General features: G+C 42.1%; 2 protein-coding genes and 1 long non-coding RNA gene across 5 annotated transcripts in view; 1 reads left to right on the top strand and 2 right to left on the bottom strand.

Annotated features, from left to right (window-relative positions):
* Nucleotides 1–5,001: 5,001 nt before the first annotated feature.
* LOC119262363 lies at nucleotides 5,002–9,573 on the bottom strand. The gene is made up of 3 exons (XR_005129567.1): nucleotides 9,502–9,573; nucleotides 8,811–8,893; nucleotides 5,002–5,072 (listed from the first exon to the last, which is right to left on the bottom strand). It is a non-coding gene; the product is annotated as an uncharacterized LOC119262363 (long non-coding RNA).
* Nucleotides 9,574–12,856: 3,283 nt separating this feature from the next.
* si:dkey-197c15.6 (putative nuclease HARBI1) lies at nucleotides 12,857–16,170 on the top strand. Its single transcript, XM_017696157.2, has 2 exons — nucleotides 12,857–14,499; nucleotides 14,645–16,170. The coding sequence occupies exons 1-2, from the start codon at nucleotides 13,785–13,787 to the stop codon at nucleotides 15,097–15,099; spliced, it is 1,170 nt and encodes a 389-aa protein (XP_017551646.2). The 5' UTR covers nucleotides 12,857–13,784; the 3' UTR covers nucleotides 15,100–16,170.
* ptprh (protein tyrosine phosphatase receptor type H) overlaps nucleotides 15,744–25,719 on the bottom strand; it is a 29,422-nt gene continuing 19,446 nt past the window's right edge. For 2 of the 3 annotated variants that reach the window (XM_017696122.2, XM_037534160.1), the window contains 5 exons: nucleotides 19,370–19,507; nucleotides 19,024–19,146; nucleotides 18,731–18,891; nucleotides 18,353–18,488; nucleotides 15,744–16,825 (listed from right to left, as the gene is read on the bottom strand). In XM_017696122.2, the coding sequence (XP_017551611.2) occupies nucleotides 16,679–16,825; nucleotides 18,353–18,488; nucleotides 18,731–18,891; nucleotides 19,024–19,146; nucleotides 19,370–19,507 (705 nt within the window). In that variant the 3' untranslated portion in view covers nucleotides 15,744–16,678. The remainder of the gene's footprint in view (nucleotides 16,826–18,352; nucleotides 18,489–18,730; nucleotides 18,892–19,023; nucleotides 19,147–19,369; nucleotides 19,508–25,719) is intronic. The other variant, XM_037534159.1, reaches the window with a different exon arrangement.

Genomic DNA, 25,719 nt, shown 5'->3' with positions numbered 1-25,719 from the left:
AAACAGTCACACTCCAAACTCCACTATGGTGAAGACCAAAGAGCTGTTGAAGGACACCAGAAACAAGATTGTAGACCTGCACCAGGCTGTGAAGACTGAATCTGTATTAGGCAAGCAGCTTGGTGTGAAGAAATCTACTGTGGGAGCAATAATCAGAAAATGGAAGACCACTGCTAATCTCCCTCGATCAGGGGCTCCAAGCAAGATCTCAGCCCGTGGGGTCAAAATGATCACAAGAACGGCAGAAATCCCAGAACCACACAGGGGGACCTAGTGAATGACCTACAGAAAGCTGGGACCAACATTACAAAGGCTACTGTCAGTAACACACTACGCCACCAGGGACTCAGATCTTGCAGTGCCAGATGGGTTCTTCAGACGAGTGCGTCTGAAGTTTGCAAGAGAGCATTTGGACGTACCGGAAGAGTATTGGGAGAATGTCATATGGTCAGATGAAACCAAAGTAGAACTGTTTGGTACAAACACAACTCGTCGTCTTTGGAGGAGAGTGAATGCTGAGTTACATCCAAAGAACACCATACCAACTGTGGTATGGGGGTGGCAACATCATGCTTTGGGGCTGTTTCTCTGCGAAGGGACCAGAACGACTGGTCTGTGTACATGAAAGAATAAATGGGGCCATGAATTGTGAGATTTTGAGTGCAAACCTTCTTCCATCGGCAAGGGCATTGAACATGAAACGTGCCTGGGTCTTTCAGCATGACAATGATACCAAGCACACTGCCAGGGCAACAAAGGAGTGGCTTCGTAAGAAGCATTTCAAGGTCCTGGAGTGGCCTAGCCAGTCTCCAGATCTCAACCCCATAGAAAACCTTTGGAGGGAGTTGAAAGTCCATGTTGCCCGCCGACAGCCCCAAAACATCACTGCTCTGCATGGAGGAATGGGCCAACATACCAGCAGCTGTGTGTGCCAACCTTGTAAAGACTTACAGAAAACATTTGACCTCTGTCATTGCCAACAAAGAATATATATATATATATATATATATATATACACACAGTACAGACCAAAAGTTTGGACACACCTTCTCATTCAAAGAGTTTTCTTTATTTTCATGACTATGAAAATCGTAGATTCAAACTGATTACTGCGTCGCACACTCTTGGCATTCTCTTGATGAGCTTCAAGAGGTAGTCACCTGAAATGGTTTTCACTTCACAGGTGTGCCCTGTCAGGTTTAATAAGTGGGATTTCTTGCCTTATAAATGGGGTTGGGACCATCAATTGTGTTGTGCAGAAGTCAAGTGGATATACAGCTGATAGTCCTACTGAATAGACTGTTAGAATTTGTATTATGGCAAGAAAAAAGCAGCTAAGTAAAGAAAAACAAGTGGCCATCATTACTTTAAGAAATGAAGGTCAGTCAGTCCGAAAAATTGGGAAATCTTTGAAAGTATCCCCAAGTGCAGTTGCAAAAACCATCAAGCGCTACAAAGAAACTGGCGCACATGAGGACCGCTCCAGGAAAGGAAGACCAAGAATCACCTCTGCTGCGGAGGATAAGTTCATCCGAGTCACCAGCCTCAGAAATCGCAGGTTAACATCAGCTCAGATTAGAGACCAGGTCAATGCCACACAGAGTTCTAGCAGCAGACACATCTCTAGAACAACTGTTAAGAGGAGACTGTGTGCATCAGGCCTTCATGGTAAAATAGCTGCTAGGAAACCACTGCTAAGGACAGGCAACAAGCAGAAGAGACTTGTTTGGGCTAAAGAACACAAGGAATGGACATTAGACCAGTGGAAATCTGTGCTTTGGTCTGATGAGTCCAAATTTGAGATCTTTGGTTCCAATCACCGTGTCTTTGTGCGACGCAGAAAAGGTGAACGGATGGACTCTACATGCCTGGTTCCCACCGTGAAGCATGGAGGTGATGGTGTGGGAGTGGTGACACTGTTGGGGATTTATTCAAAATTGAAGGTATACTGAACCAGCATGGCTACCACAGCATCTTGCAGTGGCATGCTATTCCATCCGGTTGGCGTTTAGTTGGACCGTCATTTATTTTTCAACAGGACAATGACCCCAAACACACCTCCTGGCTGTGTAAGGGCTATTTGACAGAGAGTGATGGGGTGCTGGGCCAGATGACCTGGCCTCCACAGTCACTGGACCTGAACCCAATCGAGATGGTTTGGGGTGAGCTGGACCGCAGAGTGAAGGCAAAAGGGCCAACACATGCTAAGCATCTCTGGGAACTCCTTCAAGACTGTTGGAAGACCATTTCAGGTGACTACCTCTTGAAGCTCATCAAGAGAATGCCAAGAGTGTGCGAAGCAGTAATCAAAGCAAAAGGTGGCTACTTTGAAGAACCTAGAAGACATATTTTCAGTTGTTTCACACTTTTTTGTTAAGTATATAATTCCACATGTGTAAATTCATAGTTTTGATGCCTTCAGTGTGAATCTACGATTTTCATAGTCATGAAAATAAAGAAAACTCTTTGAATGAGAAGGTGTGTCCAAACTTTTGGTCTGTACTGTGTATATATATTTATTTGCAAATAATGGTGGAAAATAAGTATTTGGTCAATAACAAAACTTCATCTCAATACTTTTATATATATATATATATATATATATATATATATTATTAAGTATTGAGATGAAGTTTTGTAAGCTTTTTAAGTGGGAGAACTTGCACAATTGGTGACTGACTAAATACTTTTTTTCCCCACTGTATATAAACCTAACTCTGACCTAGGGTTTAACTCCTGTCCTACTCCTAACCCAAACCTCTGGTCAATTTCCCAATACTTACCAGAAAACGTATTTTAAAAATGAATCCAAAACCTGATCCCAAACCTAGTGTTGGAGTTATATTTAACCATTCTCCTAACCCTGACCCAAGCTCTGGCCTTGACTTTAAGCCTTATCCTATCCTAAAAAAAGAATTTAAAAGTTAAAATAACAACAAGCTGTTTAAGAAGCAGAATGTAACTGGAACTGTACAAACTGTTGGATGCTGTATAAAGAAAATTTAAAACTTAAAAGAATCACAAGCTACTTTAAGATAAGAATGTAGATGGAGCTGTACAAACTGTTTGATGCTACATAAACAGAATTCAGTAGCTGAAAGAACAACAAACTGCTTTAGGAACAGAATGTAGAGGGTTCTGTACAAATAAGATGCTCTAAATACAGAATCTCAAAGTTAAAAGAACTAAAACCTGCTTTATGAGATGGACCTGCACAAACGGCAATATGCTCCATAAACACAATTTAAAATTTAAAAGTACCACAAGCTGCTTTAGGAGCAAATTGTTGATGGAGCTGTGAAAACTGTAAGATGCTCCATAAACAAAATGTAAAAGTTAAAAATACTACAAGCTGCTTTAGGAGCAGAATGTAGATGGAGGTACAAAAACTGTATGATGTTCCATGAACAGAATTTGAAAGTTAAAAGTGCCACAAGCTGATCTATCAACAGAATGTCAAAGTTCCACAAGCTGATTGAGGAGCAGAATGTAGATGGAGTTGTATAAACTTAGGATACTCTAAACAGAATGTCAAATAACTACAAGCTGCTTTAGAAGCAGTATGAAAATGGAGCTGTACAAACTGTAAGATGGTCTATCAACATAATACCACAGGCTGCATTAGGAGCAGAATGTAGAGTGAGCTGTAGAAACTATAAGATGCTCCATGAACAGAATTTAAAAGTACCACAAGCTGCTTTAGAAGCGGATTGAAGATCCGCTGTACAAACTAAGATACTTTCAAAAGAATGTCAAAGAACTACAAGCTGCCTTAAAGCAGCATGTAGTTGGAGCTGTACAAACTGTAAGATGCTCCATAAAGAGAATTCAAAAGTTAAAAGTACTACTACTTGCTGTAGGAGCAGAGATTGAGATGTAGAAACTGTGAAATCCTCCATAAACAGAATTAAAAATTTTAAAGTATCTCAAGCTGCTGTTGGAGCAGATTATAGATGGAGCTGTACAAACTAAAATATTCTCAAAAGAATCTTAAAGAACCACAAGCTGCCTTAGCAAGGCACCCAGCCCATGCCACCTGCTACTGGATGAAGGAGTCGGCAGCAAGGCGCCCAGTCCGCGCGACCTGTGGATCAATTAGTCTAACTTGACGGAAGCTTCCTTATATAAGGTGCTGGCAAATGCCAGTGTTTGTCACACCTTTGTAGAGGGGTGACCAGGACAGTACTTAGTCACATCACAGAACCCCAAATCCACAAAGAGGGCTGAGAAGAGAGTGATTGCCCCCAAATCACTCACAAAGGTAAGACAGAAAAACCAAGCCATACAAATGTGTTTGCTCTAAGAGCAAACCAGTGAAGGGAAGCATAAAGCCTTCCTGTCATAATCACGTCTTTTGCGTTTTCATTATCTTTTTGTTTCCCATTCTAACTCGCTTTTGTTTGTCGCTCCCATGCTTTTTTCCCCGACTTCCTTGAGGTGCTTTGACCATCTTAATAAGCCACATTGTGGACTAAAACCCACCTGAAAAAAAAAATACTGAAAATTACCAGTTGGTGTCTTTTGTTTGTTTTGTAAGTGAAATAACATATGTGTCAGAAAATATACAGCATGAATGCTCAATGTGCTTGATGTGGCAGTGCACCATATTATAAAGCTAATAAAGTGTTCTTTGTGCCATGTGGTATAATAGCATATAAAAACAGCATTTATTGTATGTCATTATTAGTGTAGGCATACAATTTTATAGGATTTGTTGTCACTTCCTGTGAAGTCAGTGTTGTCACCTAGATAGATAGATATGCATATGCATGACAAATTGTAAACCAACTTACTAAATTACATTTAGCTGTATATAACTGCTACTGTATAGAATAAACATGCCATGTCAGCAGCAAATCACTGTCCTATTTTGTACTTATTTTGTAGCTGTGATGGTGCAGTGTATGCCCATCACTGAGATTAATAGTAACAATTGGAATATTTGTGTAATGTTGCATGTACCTACCTTGATGTGCTGTGTAGAAGGGGATGAGGGCAAATGGGAGGTAAAGGGGGCTTCTTGTCCCTGTTGGACGGATCCACCTTCAGGGAGGGATCGGGGCCTCAGTGTTCTAAAGGAGGAATTAATTAATAAATGAATACTTACCGGTAATATGTATATATTAGTCATGACTAGTCAATAGCTGTGTAGATGGGTGTGTATATACAGTGCCCTCCATAATTATTGGCACCCCTGGTTAAGATGTGTCAAAAGCCTTAAAATAAATTCAGTTTTTATTGTGGAAACATACTGTCACACTGAAAATTGTAGAAAAATGTAACCTTTAACTCAAGTAGAGTTTTAGGGGGAAAATAAAATCCCTGACTAAGAAATAATTTTTCTTCATAAAATCACCTGTTCCACAATTATTGGCACCCCTAACAATTCTTAGGAAATAAATGTAATTAAAGAATTTCTGTCACTTCTACAGTAGTTTACGAAGTTAATCAAAGTATGTAGGAACATTTAATTAGCAATTCACAACTTCCTGTTTCCCTGGGGTATAATTATGACGTGACACAGAGGCCATTTCTCTTCAACATGGGAAAGACAAAGGAACATAGCATTCAAGTAAGGCAGATGTGTGTTGACCTTCACAGGTCAGGCAATGGCTACAAGAAAATAGCCACTCACCTACACCTGTCCGTATCTACTGTCAGAGGAATTATTAAGAAGTTTAAAACAACTGGAACAGTGGTAAACAAGTCTGGACGAGGACGCAAGTTTATTTTGCCACCACACACAGTGAGGAGGATGATAAGAGAAATAAAAACTTCTCCAAAGCTCACTGTTACGGAACTGCAACAAATGGTAGCACCTTGGGGTCACGAAGTCTCCAAAACAACCATCAGACGCTATCTACACGCCAACAAGCTGTTTGGGAGGCATGCACGGAAAAAACCTTTTCTCACTCACAATCATAAACGTAAACGTTTGGAGTTTGCTAAGCAGTACTGGGACTTCAACTGGGACCGTGTGCTTTGGTCAGATGAAACAAAGATAGAGCTTTTTGGCAACAAATGCTGTAAGTGGGTCTGGCGTAACACAAGAGCTGAGTATGCAGAAAAGCACCTCATGCCCACTGTGAAATACGGGGGAGGATCAGTGATGCTGTGGGCCTGCTTTTCTTCCAAAGGCCCAGGGAACCTTGTTAGGGTGCATGGCATCATGAATGCTTTGAAATACCAGGACATTTTAAAACAAAATCTGGTGGCTTCTGCCCGAAAGCTGAAGATGGGTCGTCACTGGGTCCTTCAGCAAGATAATGACCCTAAACATATGGCAAGATCTACACAGAAATGGTTGACCACACACAGAATCAAGCTCCTCCCATGGCCATCTCAGTCCCCAGACCTTAACCCCATTGAAAACCTGTGGGGTGAGCTGAAGAGGAGAGTGCAGAGGAGAGGACCCAGGTCGCTGGATGATTTAGAGAGATTGTGCAAAGAGGAATGGTCGAAGATACCTCTTTCTGTGTTCTCCCATCTTGTGAAACATTATAGGAGAAGATTAGGTGCTGTTTTGTTGGCAAAGGGGGGTTGTACAAAGTATTAACATCAGGGGTGCTAATAATTGTGGCACACATTATTTGATGTTAAACAATTATTTCTTAATGTGGGATTTTTTTCCTACTGAATAAATGCACTTGAGATAAAGGTTGGATTTTGCTCTTTTTTCCATCGTGGTCCTATATTATTTAAAAAAACCCTCAATTTATTAGAAGCTAAAGAACACATCTTAACCAGGGGTGCCAATAATTATGGAGGGCACTGTATGTATGTGTGTGTATGTAAATTAGAGCCTTGTGACATCGTCCCTCCGAGCGAGTTATTAGTTTAGTCGGGGCGGGGCTTCGATGATAAGAACGCTCTGCGTTCTTTGAGCTAGGTCTTCTCAGCTACCTGTGGGAGGAGTGGTGTAATCCCTGTGTGATGCTGTTAGCTGCTTGTAACAGCTAGGGAATAACTTGTGTGATGAGGATTAGCCTAGCGGCGAAGCCTCAAGTAACTGTCCAGTTTATCTTTTGTTTTCTTTCTGTTTGATTGTTTTTCTTTTGTTTTTGTGTGCAATAAAATAATCACGTGTGCACTTGAAATTGGAATCTCGCCTCCTTGTATCCACACCCACGCCCATAGTGCCAACTTTGCCGTACGTAAATCCCGGTGGCTCTTCTTTTGGAGGTTGCACCATTACAGTAGCATAAGAGATGCCAGCCCAAGCATGAAGCATGATTGTTATTTTCACAAACCCATAAACAATTTTGCTTGTAAAAATGGATCATCTTGTAACTCAATGCATTAGGGTACAAACAAAACTGATAAATAAACTACATATACATAAAAAAAAAAATGCTGCTTTTAAAAAACAGAATTGTAAATACTGTAAAGACAATGGTAAAACACTGTGAGATCATATATTGCTATCCATGGTTTAGACATAAAATATTTTTATGCAGATTGTCCAGTGTAAAAATGTATGGCAAATGGAAGAACAGTCCGGGGTCTCCGTTGTCGTATTTTGTGCTTCATAATGTACCACACATTTTCAATGGGAGACAAGTGCAGGCAGGCCAGTCTAGTACCTGCACTCTTTTACTAAGAAGCCACGCTGTTGTAACACGTGCAAAATGTGGCTTGGCATTGTCTTGCTGAAATAAGCAGGGACGTCCCTGAAAAAGACGTTACTTGGATGGCAGCATATGTTGCTCCAAAACCTGTATGTACCTTTCAGCATTAATGGTGCCTTCACAGATTTGCAAGTTAACCATGCCATGGACACTAACACACCCTCATACCATCAGAGATGCTGGCTTTTGAACTTTGCGCTGATAACAATCTGGACAGTCCTTCTCCTCTTTGGCCTGGAGGACACAACGTCCATGATTTCCAAAAACAATTTGAAATGTGGACTCATCAAACCACAGGACACTTTTCCACTTTGTCCATCTCAGATGAGCTCGGGCCCAGAGAAGCTGGTGGCGTTTCTGGGTGGTGTTGATATATGGCTTTCACTTTGCATGGCAGTTTGCATGGAGTTTTAACTTGCATTTGTAGATGGAGCGACGAACTGTGTTCACTGACAATGGTTTTCTGAAGTGTTCCTGAGCCCATGTGGTAATAGCCATTACAGAATGATGTCGGTTTTTAATGCAGTGCTACATGAAGGATCAAAGGTCATTCAACGTTGGTTTTCTGCCTTGCCGCTAACTTGCAGAGATTTCTCCAGATTCTCTGAATCTCTGAAAGACCTAAATTCCTTGCAATTGCACGTTGTTGGACTATTTGCTCATGCAGTTGTTCACAAAGTGGTGAACCTCACCACATCCTTGCTTGTGAACGACTGAGCCTTTCAGTGATGCTCCCTTTACACCCAATCATGACACTCAGCTGTTTCCAATTAACATGTTCACCTGTGGAATGTTCCAAACAGGTGTTTTTTGAGCATTCCTCAACTTTCCCAGTCTTTTGTTGCCCCTGTCCCAACTTCTTTGGAACGTGTTGCAGGCATCAAATTCAAAATGAGTGAATATTTGCAAAAAACAATAAAGTTTGTCCATTTGAACATTAAATATCTTGTCTTTGTAATGTATTCAATTGAATATAGGTTGAAAAGGATTTGCAAATCATTGTATTCTGTTTTTATTTATGTTTTACACAACGTCCCAAATTCATTGGAATTGGGGTTGTACATTGGCTTCCCTAATGTAAACACTGTTTTCTCGCTTTTCCACATTAGTTTCTCTCAGTTCAACTTTTTTCTCCCTTTCTTTTAGGTGCTTTTCTCTAATTATAAGGAGCTGTTCACGTACTTCCAAATCCTCTCTTTTGTCTTCTTTTAATGGCTGTTCTACCTCTTTCAGTTATGCATCTTTCTCCTTCTGTGGTTCCAATTCTGCTGGGAAAAAATACAACAAAATGTAAAGTGAAACTGCATCCCTCTCCCTCATGTCTACAGGGTGAGCAGTTAGATCTCATTGTTTAGAAGTAAATGTGGACTAAAAAGGACTTAAAATCAATGTATAACCTTAAGAACTGTCTTTACTGAAACACACATTTTCTGCAATTAAGTGAACCCTTTTGTGCTTTAATTAAAATATTAATACTTGATGTGTACAGCTGTGTCTGCTAAGTCATTTACTACTACTGTGTTTTTAAATTATGCTGAAAATGAGTTAAAACTGTCCCTACTGAAGCAGTCACTATTGAAATATTTGGTGAAGTTTTGTTAGTGTTATGATTGAATGTTCCATTTTTCACTACCAAAACAATCATTTGGTGTAATAAAATAAACAAAATTTAAGCATAGGGTCATTCAAAACAATTTTAGCCTAAAGTCCCAGTTAGTTAAAAACCTGAAGTGGTTTCTGAACTCTGACTTTGAACAATTTGGCAGAATGATCCATATACTAACTGAATGAGAACAAGGGAACAAGAGAATGAAGAATGAATGCAAGAGAGACAGACGGCATCTCAACAATATAGCACAGGATCAGCACTCACCCAGTGCATGTACAAATGCCTCCATATCCATTCGGGCATCATCTGACAGTGCATAACTTAAATGGTGGCGCCCTGAAAATCCAGACATAAATCTTAACAGTTCATTCCTATTGTAAAAATATTAAATGAGTCTGTATACTACCTTAAACACTTCACCACATTATGTACTCACGTAAATCTACTTCTGCCTTTTCTTGATCAGCTGAAAAAATAAGAATAGCAAGATTTTTTTTAAGTGCCTATTGTTTTATCTTTGGGCGGCATGGTGGCATGGTGGGTAGCGCTGTCGCCTCACAGCGAGGAGGGCCTGGGTTCAATTCCCCGGCCAGGTGACCGGGTCCTCTCTGTGTGGAGTTTGCATGTTCTCCCCGTGTCTGCGTGGGTTTCCTCCGGGTTCTCCGGTTTCCTCCCAGAGTCCAAAGACATGCAGTCAGGCCAATTGGATATGCTAAATTGCCCCTAGGTGTGAGTGTGTGAGTGACTGTCTGTATATGTCTGTCTGCCCTGCGATGGACTGGCGACCTGTCCAGGGTGTGTCCTGCCTTCCGCCTGAAGACTGCTGGGATAGGCTCCCGCAACCCTGACGGAGAAGCGGCTTAGAAAATGGATGGATGGATGTTTTGCCATGTAACACACTGCATGTACGTCTCTGCCATGAATGGATTCTTCCTTCCTGTCCTGTGTGTCCTGCCTTCCGCCCGATGGCTGCTGGGATGGGCTCCAGCACCCCACCGCGAGGTGGCTTGGAAAATGGATGGATGGATGGATGGATGTTTTGTCGTTTTCATTTGTTTTATTAAAAACTCTGACTTTTCCGACACATAATAATCTAACTAAATATGTCAAAATAAATATAGTCAGTCTGATTTTAACAAACACACAAAATCCTCCAGTCATTTCAGCAATAGGTTTGACCTATACTGCCAACATAAATGATTACTTCATGTGCATTTAAAGAACACTTGAGTCTCCATCTGTCCTTGGACAGGAACACTACTGTTCACCCTAGGAGTGGGCATCTTAAAAAGGTCAGTGGAAAGAGCTTGCGGTAGAATCCTCAAGCAAGTGACAAAAAAAACAAAAAACAACTATAATGTAGCAGTGGCTTGAAGTAAAACTGGGCATTCGAGTGTGACATGCAAAAGTATACCTTAAATGAAACTGTGTTCAATAATTAAATGAACCAAAGTACGTCCATAAAACCGTGCAAGACTGGACACCAGCTACAGAAATAGTTTACATCTAGATTTACATACTATTTTCATCAGTGATTTCAGTGATTTATTCAATAAAATTATGTCACTGTAAAACTCTGTGTGTCATTTGTCAAATAAGACCATCTTTATTTGGTATTCTGACATGCAGGAAGATCCCTTAAAGCAGAAATCCAGAGAATTTTAATGGGTTCACAATTGTAAGAAAAAGATGTAAGAAAAGGGGTCATCAGTTACACTCCTCAGGATGAACAGTCAAAACACCATTTGTTGACCAAATAATTATTGCACACTAGTAATTAATTGGGAAGGAAATCACCCAATTGTGCTGGACTCCAAACGTCCAAGACTGGAACAGATGACGCTGATGTAAGTGTAAAATATTATTTCACTGATATTTACATTGTTGTAAGGTGTTCTATAGATCACAAGAAGGATTCTTACATATGTATAAAGCCACTGTGGATTCCTCTTTGTTTTCTCCATGAAGGATTTGACATCTGTAGAGTCCTTCATCAAACTCTCTGCTGTCCTTCAGTATCAAAGATGCATTTCCCTGCTGTGGCCTCTGCCTGAACAAACGTAACCTGCCCTCATGGTCCCTTCCCTCTCTGCACTTCTCATTCTTATACAGGAAAATACAGTCTGTGCTCCTGAACCACCTGATCTCCACGACAGGTGTACTGGCTCCAGGAGAGAAGTAGCTTGGCAAGAAGGCATCCTGACCAGGTTTAGTGTATCTTAATTTCATCTGTGAACAAAAATCTCAGGGAAAGCCCTGATATGAGTGTGACACCAATCTATAATGTTTCCTTACTGTAACAGCCAAAGAACATTAAGTTTAAGCACATTTTACAAGTGTTAAAACAGTATTCATCCACCAGCCACTTTATTAGGTACACCGTGCTAGTAAAAGGTTGGACCCCCTTTTGCCTTCAAAATTGCCTTAATTCTTCATGGCATACTTTCAACAGGGTGTTGGAAACATTCCTCAGATATTTTGGTTGGTTATTTGAGTTACTGTTGCCTTTCTATCATCTCGAACCAGTCTGCCCATTCTCCTCTGACCTCTCACATCAACAAGGCATTTTTGTCCACACAACTACCGCTCACTGGATATCTTCTCTTTTTCGGACCATTCTCTGTAAACCCTAGAGATGGTTGTGTGTGAAAATCCAGGTAGATCAGCAATTTCTGAAATACTCAGACCAGCCCCTGGCACCAACAACTATGCCACGTTCAAAGCCACTTAAATCACCTTTCTTCCCCATTCTGTGTGTTCCCCGGTGAGTGTAGGTGTTCATATCTAATACACATTTGATAGGCTATTCTAAGCCAAAGAAATATTTAAAACCACCTGGAAGTAGCAGACCTATCACAGAAGAGGAACAAACTGTATTCAAACTGTAAGTGCCGCTTCAGACTGAATGCTATTACTCCTATATTTTTGGAAACCTTACCATGATCCCAGAACTCGGCCATCTCTTACAGGCGGTGTTATTAATGGAATGGCTTTATACTGTAACAGCCTGAACCAGATAAACGATAAAGATAAAAAGTCCAGCTGGATCCACTATAAGTGCCATCTATTTCACTCTTGAGAATATGAAATTAAAAAAGAACCGACAGAATTTATCATAGAGATAAACTTTTCTTCTTCAGCAAGCTAGAGGTTATAACTAAGAACTAATATTGTTAATAATAACTACTGCAACTTGTATTATATAGCAGCTACGACGATTCCCAGTTTGTTACAATCAACTTTCCCTTTCCGAAAACGTCGCTCGTCGTCAGGGGCAATAAAATAATAAAACTGGAAGTTATACGTTTCTAAAGTGCCATCGTCAGAACGACCTCCAACAGAGGTAATGAGGTAACAAATAATGTAATATTTCAAGAAGTTATTCAAGCTAACTTGCCATATCAAAATAAATTACAACATGAACCGTTATTCCTGTACAGCCCTGCCCCTCTCACGCTTCAGCCATCTGGCCCTGTCTTAATACGGATACCAGCTTCCTGCTCCCTTGGTGTTTACAGCTGAAACACGGCCCAAACGCTACCGTACACAGTAATGTTAAAGCACCTTGATATAGCCAAGGACTTTTAATCTGAAAACAACTTTCGTACCCGGACGTAAACTCTCGGAACCTTCACGCTCAAAGATGGGGCTCCCGATTCAAAAGGCTACGTTGGCACAGCAGGTTAAAGTGGCCCAAATCCGATTTTCTCGTTTGTCTGTTCAGATTATCTTTTAAGATTTATCTCTGTATGCGACATCAGTCTGAAGAGATCAGCTCCTAAACCGACCCGCATGCGCTAAAGAACGTGTCGTGCTCGTCCAGAGCTAAACCGTCATGACGGCCAGAGAACGCTAGTCGCTCCCGGAGCTTCAGTTTCATCTTCGTCAGCATCACAGGAGCGATTAAAGTTCCAGTGACTGACAGCAACACGGTGTGTTCGGGTCTGCCATAAAAGGGGCACGTTATTCGCCCACGGCCACTTCTTTGTTTCATGTCCTCTTTAAACTCTGGCGCTGCAGCCTCTGGCTCCTCCGGCCGCGATCGGTCGCTTTGTTCGAAACCTCTTCAACCTCGGAGCGGCTGCGACGAGTCTCCTCTAATTTTTGGTACAGAAACATCAGCCTGAATATTTCTGAGCCCCAACAGCGCAAGATTATGATGAATGTCGAGTTGGACTGACGTAAAAGTCGCATGAATTCCGATCTGGCTGTTCAGTCTGAGTCGCATCGCCGCAGATCGGATTTCAGTAATTTACCACATATAAAAGCGTCTCAAATCGGAATTGAAAATGTCAGATTCAATGCGTTCTTTGCCGTTCACACAGCCACGCAAATGACACATCTGTGTCACATATGAAGAAAAAGATCGGATTTGGGCCACTTTTACCTGCTGTGTAAACGCAGCCAAAGTGATAACCAAAAATGGGGGAAAACAGACTTAAGGTTATTTAACACAACTGAGATAATCTAAAAAGCTGTCGATTAGCAAGCGTTTTTGGGCGTTTTACACATTGAGGGACCCTGTTGGCCTCACTGTCAGTGTCAGTATGTCTTTTGCTGGGGCGGTGTGGCTGGCTGTTCAGGAAAACCTGTACAGAGGTACCTGCAGAGGACCAGCTCGGAAAATCTCCGACAGCAGCGACTCAGACGGCATCGGCGAGGAATCGAGAGGTTGCCTGAACAGTTTCGACGATTACTTTCTGTCGCAGTGTTTTCATCTCAGTCGCCAGTGTCTGACTTTTCTTCTGGACTATGTTAAATCTCGTTTGAAGCAGGACGTTAACGATGCTGCCTCAACTGAAGCCATGACATTGGCGACGCTTTACTTCTACGCGCACGGCTTTTTACCCAGCAAAATTACAGATATGGTAGGATTAGAGCACACATCCGCAAACGAGGCGGTGAATATCATATCTAAAGTTTTGGCGGACATGGCCCCGAAATTTATCACGTTTCCCGTTGGCTACAATGACCGCATGGGCGTCGCGCAGGGATTTAAAAACATAAGCGGTATTCCAAACGTGGTGGGGGTGTTGGGTTGTTTACATATAAAAGTGAACCCTCCTCCCGCTGAAGAAAGCCTTTTTCTCAACACCCTCGGTTACCATTCAGTAATGGTGCAGGTGATCAGTGATGCGGATGGAAATCTGCTCAGCATTGAGAAGTGCTCTCCTGGAGGTGCTCTGGAGCAGGCTGTCTGGGAAAGGTCGAACATTTGCCAGGAGTTTAGCAGTTTTCAGCATGGTCAGACATGGGTTATCGGTAAGTAGACCAGGCATCACATTTTGTATACACAGTTTTAAAGCTACTCAGTAGCCAGAAATAAAATCACATGCCCAAATGTATGAAATATCCATAACACGTACCTTTCTCTCTCTCGCCCCTGCCCTAAACTGCACCCCCACAGGTGGTAGAGGTCTGCCTCCAGGTAGGCATGTGTTAACCCCTGTGGAGCACTCGCAAGTCAAGTCCAGTGCAACCAGACGTTTCAACACGGCTCATTCTCAGGTCCTGACTTCAACCCAATATGTCTTTGGCTCTCTAAAAACCCGTTTCCAGTGCCTGCGTGACCTCGGAATTGTGCAGGCCAATGCCTTGGAGCCTATTGCTCGCATTATCACAGCTTGCTGTGTACTTCACAACATATCCAAAAAGTTCTCTGTGCCGTTACCCCGAGAGCCGATTCTGGAGCCTGTACACCCAGCTCAAGAAGTGGGGAAAGGGGGAGAAGAATACCCTTTTCGATACATGGAAAAGACAATGGAAGATATGATAGAAATATGTTTTGGTAATGCTGGGGATGAAGTGGAGCAGGAGAAGAACATTAAGGACAAGCACAAACCAAATGGGGCTCACAGTTGACGCATGACTTTTGGTAAATATTCTACAGCTCCTCAGGAGGAGAGTGTATATTTGCATCAGACAGAATCAACATGCTTAACAAGTTTAACAAGCCAAGTTAACAGGGTGCAATGCAGAAAATCCCAGATTAATGAGATGTGTGTAATGAAAAAGCATAATTTTATCAAGCAATGTTTTTGTACCCTACAGTCATTTCGATTGTGGTACTTTATGGTTTCTTTGTCTTGCTGAACCTTCTTTAATGTAAACTTTTATTTTAACTGAACTCAAACTTTTGAGGCTAAACTGGTCTCCTCTCCCAGTCACTACAAGTGTGTGTGTGTGTGTGTGTGTGTGTGTGTGTGTGTGTGTGTGTGTGTTCCAGATCACTGCTTATATACCATTTCTTACTTAACAGACCTTCCTGAGTCAGATTGATGTTTGTGCTGTATGGAATATGGAAATGATCATGTCAGTGCAGAAGAAAATACATTTTTATTGTAATAAAAATAAATTACTAATAAATTAATATTTTCTTTATAAACACTTTTTTGACAAACTGTAGAAGCTAAGCTTAATAGGTGTGTAATCATGCATGGTAAACAGTAGATTTATCACAAGAACAAAAGTAAGGCAGTAAAACTTTCTCTGCTTTCAGGGTTTGGTTATTGGCAACAAATATCACAATATTTTGCCTTCTTGCATCTTTCTTTTTTTTTGCAAAACATTCTAAGTACACCCAGATATTTAATTAATTGCTTACAGTGTAAAGAACTTCCTTAGGTACATGCTTCACTACTGTGTGAAAACATAGTTAATCTGTTTCAGCCTGTGTATCTAACATGTATCTTTTGCAGCTAAATAACTAGCTAAAGAATTATAATGTGATCTAATCTTAATTATTTCAAAATCTTTTTCTCATTGTGATCCTTCTGTACTGTCTAGGAAACGGTGCTCTGCAACCAGCTGATTATGGCAGCAAACTGTAATATGATTTTTAAAAATGTTTACATTCTGCCTAGACTTGAAATTAATTATGCTTGTAATTTGGAAATTCTCCATTAAATAAAATAGTGCCTGAAAATTGGCTTACCTTTTAAGAGAAAAAAAGTACATGTGCTCCAGTCATGAGAGGCCAGATGTAAAAGACCTGATACATGGAGAATATATTAAGAAATGACTTGATTGCCAATTTCTGGTTGTGGTTTTCTTCAAAAGAGGCCTTTTTGTCAGTAATCTAGTAGCAATGATTTTGGTTTCCTTTGAGGTTTTTCAATAAACCCATCAAAATACGCTGAAGTTATATTTATCTAGAACAAACAACATTAGTGTAATAATTACAGTTCTTGTTGGTGAATTTGAATGATCCAATAAAAACAGAATGAACTGATTGAGGTCACATCTTTGCAGCGCTAAATGTAAAGGGTGCAGGAAATCAAGACACCGTTGCTTGCAGTAGGCCTACAATGATTCTGATGGAAATATTAATGATTGTTTCCATGTGAAGTAGAAATATATTTTGTGCTCTGCTGTACCAGAAGTCTTTTTGTTGTACTATGCTTTGGCAGTCCATATAATGTGTGTGCAGGTGTGTGTTTTTTCAGACTGGTTTAACTGCCCTGTACTGTTGTAGGGCCATAGCATTAGCGTAGATCATATCAGAATTTTCATATATAGACTCCTGGATACAGTCTTCTTTGGGCTGCAGAGAATCCATGATGCACTGGTGCAGGAACACATACTGAGACTAAGGAAGAAAAAGACGGAGAGCAGTGTTACAGAAGCTAATAGATGAATGCAAATTCTGCTGCACCATGAGGATCATCTAATACTTAACTACAAGTTTTGTCTGTACTGTTGTGAGGTTAAACATGCCAAGTATTGCTCATTTAAAGTTGTCAGTTTTTTTCCACAGGAAGCTGAGTTAGCTTGTATGCGATGTTGCTATATAGTAGCAGAAGCTGCTTTTAAAAAACGCACAGGGTGTGGGATGCCCAGGATTGGAGCTGAGACACACTGCAATATGTGCTGTACTTTACACAGCTTTACTCAAAGTACACTCACCAGCCACTTTATTAGGCCAGTTAACACAAATAGCTAATCAGCCAATCACATGGCCGCAACATTTAGGCATGATAGAAAGGCAACAGTAACTCAAATAACCAACCAAAATCTCTGAGGAATGTTTCCAACACCTTATTGAAAGTATGCCACGAAGAATTAAGGCAGTTCTGAAGGCAAAAGGTGGTCCAACCTTGCACCTAATAAAGTGTCTGGTGAGTGTATATTCACAACAAACAGACAGGTAAAAAGTTAAAGGAAAATCCTTAATAAATGTGTGGAGAAATATATCAAGTGCAGATGCAGAGAGATATACTGCATGATACAATTAAATATTAAGTATGCCTGTGGCATGTATAAAAATGCTGAACGGGCCTGTTGACCTTGATTTTAAATGAAGATGGTAAAAGCTAAGTGATTGTAAGAAGGTTAATTATTGGGGCACAGATGGCAGGAGCTTCAGTCATGAAACCTGCTTGACTGGCTAGTTTTTCAACTGGAAAAGTGACTACAGTGACATCTGCATCTAGATCTGCGGGAAAGACGTCAGGAAGCAGTGCTGGTCAACAGCACGCATTCAATTATGGTATAGCTCATACATCCGTGCAATACCTAAGGACAAACAGAAGAACAACTGTTTGTCAGGTCACTGAGAAGGTCAGTGCAGGATGTGTTAGCAAGAGCAGTTCCTCTACAGCTACAGAGGGATATTATAATAGGGTTGCAGTGCATAAAATTCTAATTACCAAGACAAATGTTCAGTAATGCAAAAAAGTACTGTATATGCCCTGGTCTATAGAGATGTGTAAAACAGCGATCCTCCACAGGGCACGATGGGTCACTGAAAGGTTTGATGAGTTTGAAAATTATGTAAATCATATGCTCACCAGACCTCAACCCATTCAAACATCTATGGAATATTTTGGACCAATGTGTTAGACAATTAAAGGAATATTTTTTTGGAAGAATGGTGTTCCATCCCTGCAGCATAGTTCTATAGACTTGCAGAATGCCAAGGTAGCTCATTGTGGCCCAACATTTTACTAAGACACTTTAAGTTGGTTTTTGCTTTGTCACCCATCTGTATCTCCCCCCAACAATATTATGCCATTTTTTAAAAACTCATGTGACTGCTGCAGAATCAGAATCCTTTATTGATCCCAGAGGGAAATTGCAGAGCACTGATTTGCTCTGCACTGATAATAGACTGTACCTCAGTCTGCACCATCAGTGGCCGCCTGAGCCTCATGCGATGTACACAGGCAGCGATGCTCACTGCTTCCTCTTTCACCAGTTGCTGCAATAATATATCCAGAGCAATCAGAGTGCCTGTCCTGCCCACTCCAGCACTGTGGACACACACATCACCCACAAAGGGAATCATATTGTTCTACATTATATTTGGAATTGCCTTGGATATTTTACAGTGATTTATAACATTCTGGGATTTTTGATTATTTAGTCTTTTTAAAGAGGATCAATAACATTTGGTGAAGTATATGTAAATAGTATTAATGGGTTAAATTTAAGTTAATGCTACAGTGTGCTTCTACTGTTAAAGATGTAGTGTACCTGTTTGTGATGTCATTACCTGCAGTGTACTACTGTAGGTCCTGTAAACGGGAAGCGCTCTATGTGCTGGTGGACAATCCCACGGAACTGAATCAACTCATCTGTCCCTCTGGGAACTCCATGATCAGGCCACGCAGTGAAATGGAAGTGTTTCACTATCCGCTCCTCAGAGGTGGCCTTCTACACACAAACAAACACACAAAGTAGTTGCTGAAATTTCTATTGTTATTGATTTTTCATGTCATTCACATTGATGACATGCATACAATATGGCAGATTTAGCTGCATACTGAGTTTGTACATTAAGCTCACATCTCTAACAACAAATTCTCGCAGTGTCCAACTGTTTTGTTTCTCCTCTGATTGGATAGTGACCAGCAGGTTTCCATAGGCACAAGGAGTGTAGTCCAGTGGCCAGTACTGTTCACACTTAACCTGCAGAGAGAGATGAATAAGACACCACAGAAAGTCAGAAAAGGTCTCATCATTACTACTTTAATAATCAAAATTAATGTTATATTACAATATAATTGGTATCCATAGCCAACCCGAGTCACTTAGTGTGTGCCGTTAAATTAACACCAAGGTAACTACAGGAGCATGTATAACTGGCAATCAGTGAGCACTGCACTTTTGCTCCGCATTCTCACAGACATACCCTGCCACTCTCTATACAGTTGGTCAGCATGACAATGGCCTGAGACTTCTGCTCCCACACCATTCTCCAGAAGTCACTGACGGTGGAGGGAAGAGGACCTTGAGCAGCTATGTACTGCTTGCTGTAACTGCCATAGCCCTAAGACATACACACACACACACACACACACACAACAGACAATATATATATATATATATATATATATATATATATATATATATATATATATACATATATATATATATATATACACACACACAGTACTGTGTGAAAGTCATAGGCACCCAAGACACATTTTCAAAATGTGTTTATTTGTGTAGTAAGTGTTTATTTGCTAAGAAAAGTTTTAATACTTGAATAAACAAAATTCATAGAATATTAATATATATATATATATATATATATATATATATATATATATTATATATAAAATAAATCATGATTTTATGGATGTTAGTGTTTTTGTTTAACCATTTTCTAACCTCTCCTCGAGGAAGCCCAGTATTATATGTAATTAAAAAGCAACTCCTAGTTTGACAAATCAGTGCTTCAGTAAATTGTGCTCATGATGTAATTGATTATATTAACAAGTCTCTGTGGTGGCTGTGAAGGTGTCAAGGAAAAATATGGACCCAAGAAATTTTTGTTACTTTTTATTGTTTTTATATTTATTTGAATTATGAATATCACTTTATTCTAATGTATATCGTGATAAACTCACTGCTGAGTCAAATTGTCGGTTCCCTTTGTTATATGGTGTACAGTAGAGTGCAAACATCAGAGACCACGCTTCTTTTATTTGTCAAAACACCCATTAAGCACAAGTTATTCATTTTTTAGTTGTTGTCGGCAAGTAGCTTTGGTGGTAGTAGGCAATTTGATTAAGTGATGTTGTTGTTGTTGAGTAAGAGCCAAAGTATTGTATAGTTGAAGAAGTGGCTTTACTTTCAACTAATTTGACATTCATGATTTGAGTAGTGTTAAATGTGGAATATTAGCTTGCTTGTAGCACTTATTCAGGAGCAAAAATTGTTCATAGGAGAAAAGGTGTTGGCTTTGGGACATTTTTGTTTACCAACAATTTTCAAAATTCAAAAATATAATTTTTTTCTTGTAACATACATCAACTTGATGCAACCTGGACACATCATCAGTGATGTTACCTGGGGTCGTGGAGTGTTTCAGGTCTTTCGAACATCATACACTCTCACCCAAGTGACCCAGCTGGGGTTGATCAGGCCCCAGCTTGTGTCCAGGTAGCACTACCCCATCCATGGTTCTCCTCTCCTTATCCACAGCCACCTTAAGGCAACTTCTGCTGCCTCGGTGGCTTCCTTAATGGCCCTTTGCTTACTGGCCCCTGTGATGCCCAGGATATTGTAGGCCCTGCAGAGAGACTGGCCAGTGAACCCTCTGTATCCCACTTCGATGGGCTCACACCATGCTCGCCACCCGTTGTTCCGGCACTCCTCCACTAGCTCAGTGTACTTTGCCCTCTTCCTCTCGTTGGCCTCCTCTATGCGGTCTTCCCAGAGTACGGTGAGTTCCAGTATAACGATTTGCTTGGAGGTCTCTGAGATAAGTAGCATGTCAGGCTGCAGTGTTGTAGTGGCGACAGTTTCTGGGAATGTGGCTGCTTCCCCAGGTCAACTTTCAACTCCCAGTCTTGTGCTGTTGCTAGCAGGCCAGATGAGGTGGCCCTGGCAGCTGATGGTGGCTTCTCCCCAGCCCAGACAAAAGCAATGATGTTCTTCACTTGGTGGAGATGCTTGCAGTGGCCAATTCCACAGCTGATTGTGTTCACTATGGCTTTCAGGACTTGAACTTGGTCATGGCACGAACGGTAGCGCCCCTCGCCCAGGACTTTTCGAACAGCAGCTGAGGATGTGTTCCAGGGTCCCCCTCTTCAGGCACAGTTTGCAGGCAGGTGACTCCACTAATCCCCAGCTGAACAGGTTGGATGGGCTCGGTAATACGTCGTAGACAGCCTGGATCAGGAATCGTATATGATGGGGTTCTGCTTTCCACACCTCTGCACATGAGACTTTGTGCTCCACTGCATGCTCCCATTTTGTCCATGCTCCCTGCTGCCACATTCCAACCATCCTGCTGGCCCACTCCTCCTCTACTGATGCCCACACCTCTCGCTGCACCAGTACTCTCCTGTCCTTCCCCTGTGCCTTGTTGTAGCGAGATGTTGTTCCATGAGTCACTACTCCCACCGTTGCCTTGTGCCCTATCTGTGACTCAGCCACATCCACAGCCTCTGCTGCCTTCCACCTCTGCCCTGTCCTCACCTCAATCACAGCCTGGGAGACCTTTGGGTCCTCTGACTCTCTGTATTGCAGCACCTCCCTGGCATGGCTCACCTTGAGCTCCTCACTCAAGCTGCTGATGGGGAGCATTAGCTTGTTGTCCTGGCCATACAGGGCGATGTTGCTCAGGCTCTGAGGTAGACAAAGCCACTTCCATAGAAACCTGCTGACTCTCTTCTCAAAGCCCTCGATGGTGGAGATTGGAACCTCATAGATCAGAAAGGGGTCAGATAATCCATGGGAAGATGCCATGTTGGTAAACCTTAAACTTTCCAGGTAGGCCTGACTTGTCCACTGTGGCTAGCCAGTCTTCCAGCTCAAGGTTGGTTACACATATGGCTGCTGTGTCTTTCAGGCTACAGTTGAACAACTTCCTCAGGCTCTTCACTGGTTTCTCAGTGATTGATAATATCTGGGTAGTGTCAAGTGTGAAGCAAAACTTGTTGGTGACCTTTCCTTTCTTCAACAATAGAGCTCTGGACTTTGCTGGCTTGAAGCACATGCGAGCTCAGGTGATCATCTCTTCCAGTTCCTTCAGGATCCACCTGCTACCTGGGACATGTGGTGTTGTCACCATCAGCTCATCCATGAAGGCCCTAATGGGCGGTTGGCAGACACCGGACTAGGTGAGGGGACCTCTGCACTGGGCCTCTACAGACTTTACCAGCATGTTCATGGCGAGTGCGAATAATCACTGAAATGGTGCATCCAGGGATAAACCCCTTCTCAAGCCTGTGCTAATCTGATGTTGTTGACCCAGCAGAGGCTCTTAGACTGAAACTGTCATAGTAATCCAGAATGAGGTCTCAATATAGCAAAAGCGGAAATGACATCTTATTTGGGCAACTACAAAATAATGTACAAACTCAGAGGTCTGAAAAAAGATGGTTCTTCAAGGGCTTAGCAAAGACAGTGGTTCTACAATGTATATAGAACTATGAACACTCAAAGAACCATGTGCATGCTCAAAGGGTTCTTTGCATGGTGAAATGGTTCTTCACATTGATGGTGAATGTGCTGTATATGGTTCTATTTAGAATCTTTTTGAAAAAGGGTTCTTCTATTGTTATGATGTCAAGCTTATAACAATGAAAAAAAACATTTTTGGTGCTCTATAGAACCTTTTTCAGAATGGTTCTATATGGTAAAATACATGCTTAACCCTTGTGTGGTGTTGATGTTTTTGTTACTCAGTGGTCTGGTGGACCCACTGCATTATTTAAAAAAATTTTTTTTTTAAACATTACAGCCATAACAGTTTATGTAAAAGCACCAGATGTTTAATATATCATAAGTGGCCAGCATAGGATTCAGTGTAGGATACAGCTGTAGCCAGTCAGCAGCCTATCCTTGTTGCCCACCCTCACACACACACACACACACACACACACACACACATTATATATATATATATATATATATATATATATATATATATATATATATATATATATATATATATATACATACATACAAATACAAACACACACACCAACAGCAGGCCATGTAGGAGGAGAATAGAGTGAAGGGACACAGCAAACTCCACACTGTTATTCCACATGGGTTCAGCCCAACACCACATGTAATATAAATGTGTGGGGGGTGAACAGAGTGAAGTCACTGAAAATGTGCTATTTTATATGTTCTTCACCAAAAAATGCGGATCAAAAATCTTTAATTCTTTAAAAATCCATATTTTTTTTCTGAAAACACTGAAAAAAGGTCCCACAGACCCGAACACACAAGGGTTAAAAAAGATGGCTCTTCAAGGGTTTTGTAGTAAAGAGAATGGTTGTTTAAGGAACCACAAACATTCAAAGAACCCTTTGCATTATTAAAAGATTCTATGCATCATGGCAGGGTCCTCCTCTCCAGGGATCACCACCTTATCGTGGTGGAGGGGTTTGCGTGCTTGAATGATCCTAGGAGCTATGTTGTCTGGAGCAAAATCTCCTGGTAGGGTATCCCAAGGCAAACTGGTCCTAGGTGACCGGTCAGACAAAGTGTGATCCAAAAATACCCTTATGAAAATAAAGAAAAAGGACTTGTGTACCCTGCCTGGATTAGGGTAACTGTGGCACCACCCTGGAGCCAGGCCTGGGGGAGGGGTGCGCCAGCCAGCATCTGGTGGCCGGGCATTTACTCATGCTGCCCGGTCGGGCCCAGCCCAAAGGAGTTACATGAGTCCCCCCTCCCATCGACCCACCACTGATGGGAGAGACAGTAGTAGGGGTTTGGTGCTTTGTGGATCGGGCAGTGGCCGAAGGCGTGGGCCTTGGCGTTCTGATCCTCGGTTGCTGAAACTGGCTTTTGGAACTTGGAATGTTACTTCACTGTCGGGGAAGGAGCCTGAGTTGGTGGGCTCACCTCAACACACAGCTTGGGCTCTGGGTTCAATCTCTTTGAGAGGGGCTGGATTTTATTCTTTTCTGAAATTGCCCTTGGTGAGAGGCGACGGGCAGGTGTGAGCTTTCTTATAGCCCCTTGACTCGGCGCCTGTATGTTGGGGTTTTCTCCGGTGGACAATACGGTAGCTTCCCTATGCCTTTGGGTTGGGGAACATGTCCTGACTGTTGTCTGTGCTTATGCACCGAACAGCAGTTCAGAGTACCCAGCCTTCTTAGAGTCCTTGGGAGGGGTGCTTGAAAGTGCTCCTCCTGGACACTGTATTGTCCTATTCGGGGACTTCAATGCTCAAATGGGCAATGACAGTGAGACCTGGAGGGGTGTGATTGGGAGTAATGGCCTCTCTGATCTGAACCTGAGTGGTGTTCAGTTTTTGGACTTCTGTGCAAACACAGTTTGTCCATCATGAACACCATGTTTGAACATAAGGATGTCCATAAGTGCACATGGCACCAGGACACCCTAGGCCGCAGTTCAATGATTGACTTTGTAGTCGTGTCATCGGACTTGCGGCCATTTGTAGTATAGTGAGGGTTTACTGGGAACGTCTGGCAGAAAAACCTTTCAGATTGATCTTCAACTCACACCTCCGTCAAAATTTTGACCAGATATCGGGGGAGGTGGGGACATTGACTCAGAATGGGCCATGTTCTGCTCCTCCATTGTTGAAGTGGCTGACTGTAGCTGTGGTCGCAAGGTAGTTGGTGGCTGTCGGGGCGGTAACCCTCGAACTCGTGGTGGACATCCCAGGTGAGAGATGCCATCAAGCTGAAGAAGGAGTCCTACCAGGCATGGTTGGTCTGTGGGACACCAGAGGCAGCTGGCAAGTATCGACAGGCCAAGCGATCTGCGGCTTCAGTCGTCGCCAAGGCAAAAACCTGGGTGTGGGAGGAGTTTGGGGAGACCTTGGAAAGTGACTAAGTTGGCTCCGAAAAGATTCTGGTAAACCGTCAGGCGACTCAGAAGGAGAAAGCAGTGTGCCACTAGCACTGTATATAGTGGAGATGGTGTGCTGTTTAACCACTGACACGTTCTCCAGTGAGGAGGCAGAGTCTGGGGATGCAGGAATAGGCTCGTCCATAACTGAGGCCGAAGTCGCTAAGGTAGTTAAAAAGCTCCTTGGTGGCAAGGCTCCAGTTTGTCAGACTCGTTCCCAGTGAGAGTTGGACTCCATCAGGGCTTTGTCACCAATTCTATTCATAATTTTTATGGATAGAATTTCTAGGCGCAGTCAGGGGATGGAGCGTGTCCGATTTGGTGACCTCAAGTGGTTCTCAGGCAGAAAAGGGCAGAGAGCCCTCTCTGGGTCGGGGATAAGCTCTTGCCTCAAGTGGAGGAGTTTAAGTATCTCGGGGTCTTGTTCATGAGTGATGGTAAAAGGGAGTGGGAGATTGACAGGCGGATTGGTGCTGGGTCAGCAGTGATGCGGGCTCTTTACCGGTCTGTTGTGGTAAAGAAAGAGCTGAGCCATAAAGCAAGGCTTTCTGGTTAGGATGCCTCCTAGACGCCTTCCTCAGGAGGTTTCACAGGCAAGTCCAACTGGGAGGAGACCCTGGGGAAAACCCAGGACATGCTGGTGTTACTATATCGCCCAGCTGGCCTGGGAGTGCCTCGGAATCCCCCCTGGGG

The sequence above is a fragment of the Pygocentrus nattereri genome, chromosome 24, assembly GCF_015220715.1.
Source record: "Pygocentrus nattereri isolate fPygNat1 chromosome 24, fPygNat1.pri, whole genome shotgun sequence".
NCBI classification, from domain to species: domain Eukaryota; kingdom Metazoa; phylum Chordata; class Actinopteri; order Characiformes; family Serrasalmidae; genus Pygocentrus; species Pygocentrus nattereri.
Note: the sequence above shows the minus strand (reverse complement) of the source record. Positions and strands in the feature narration are given on the sequence as shown.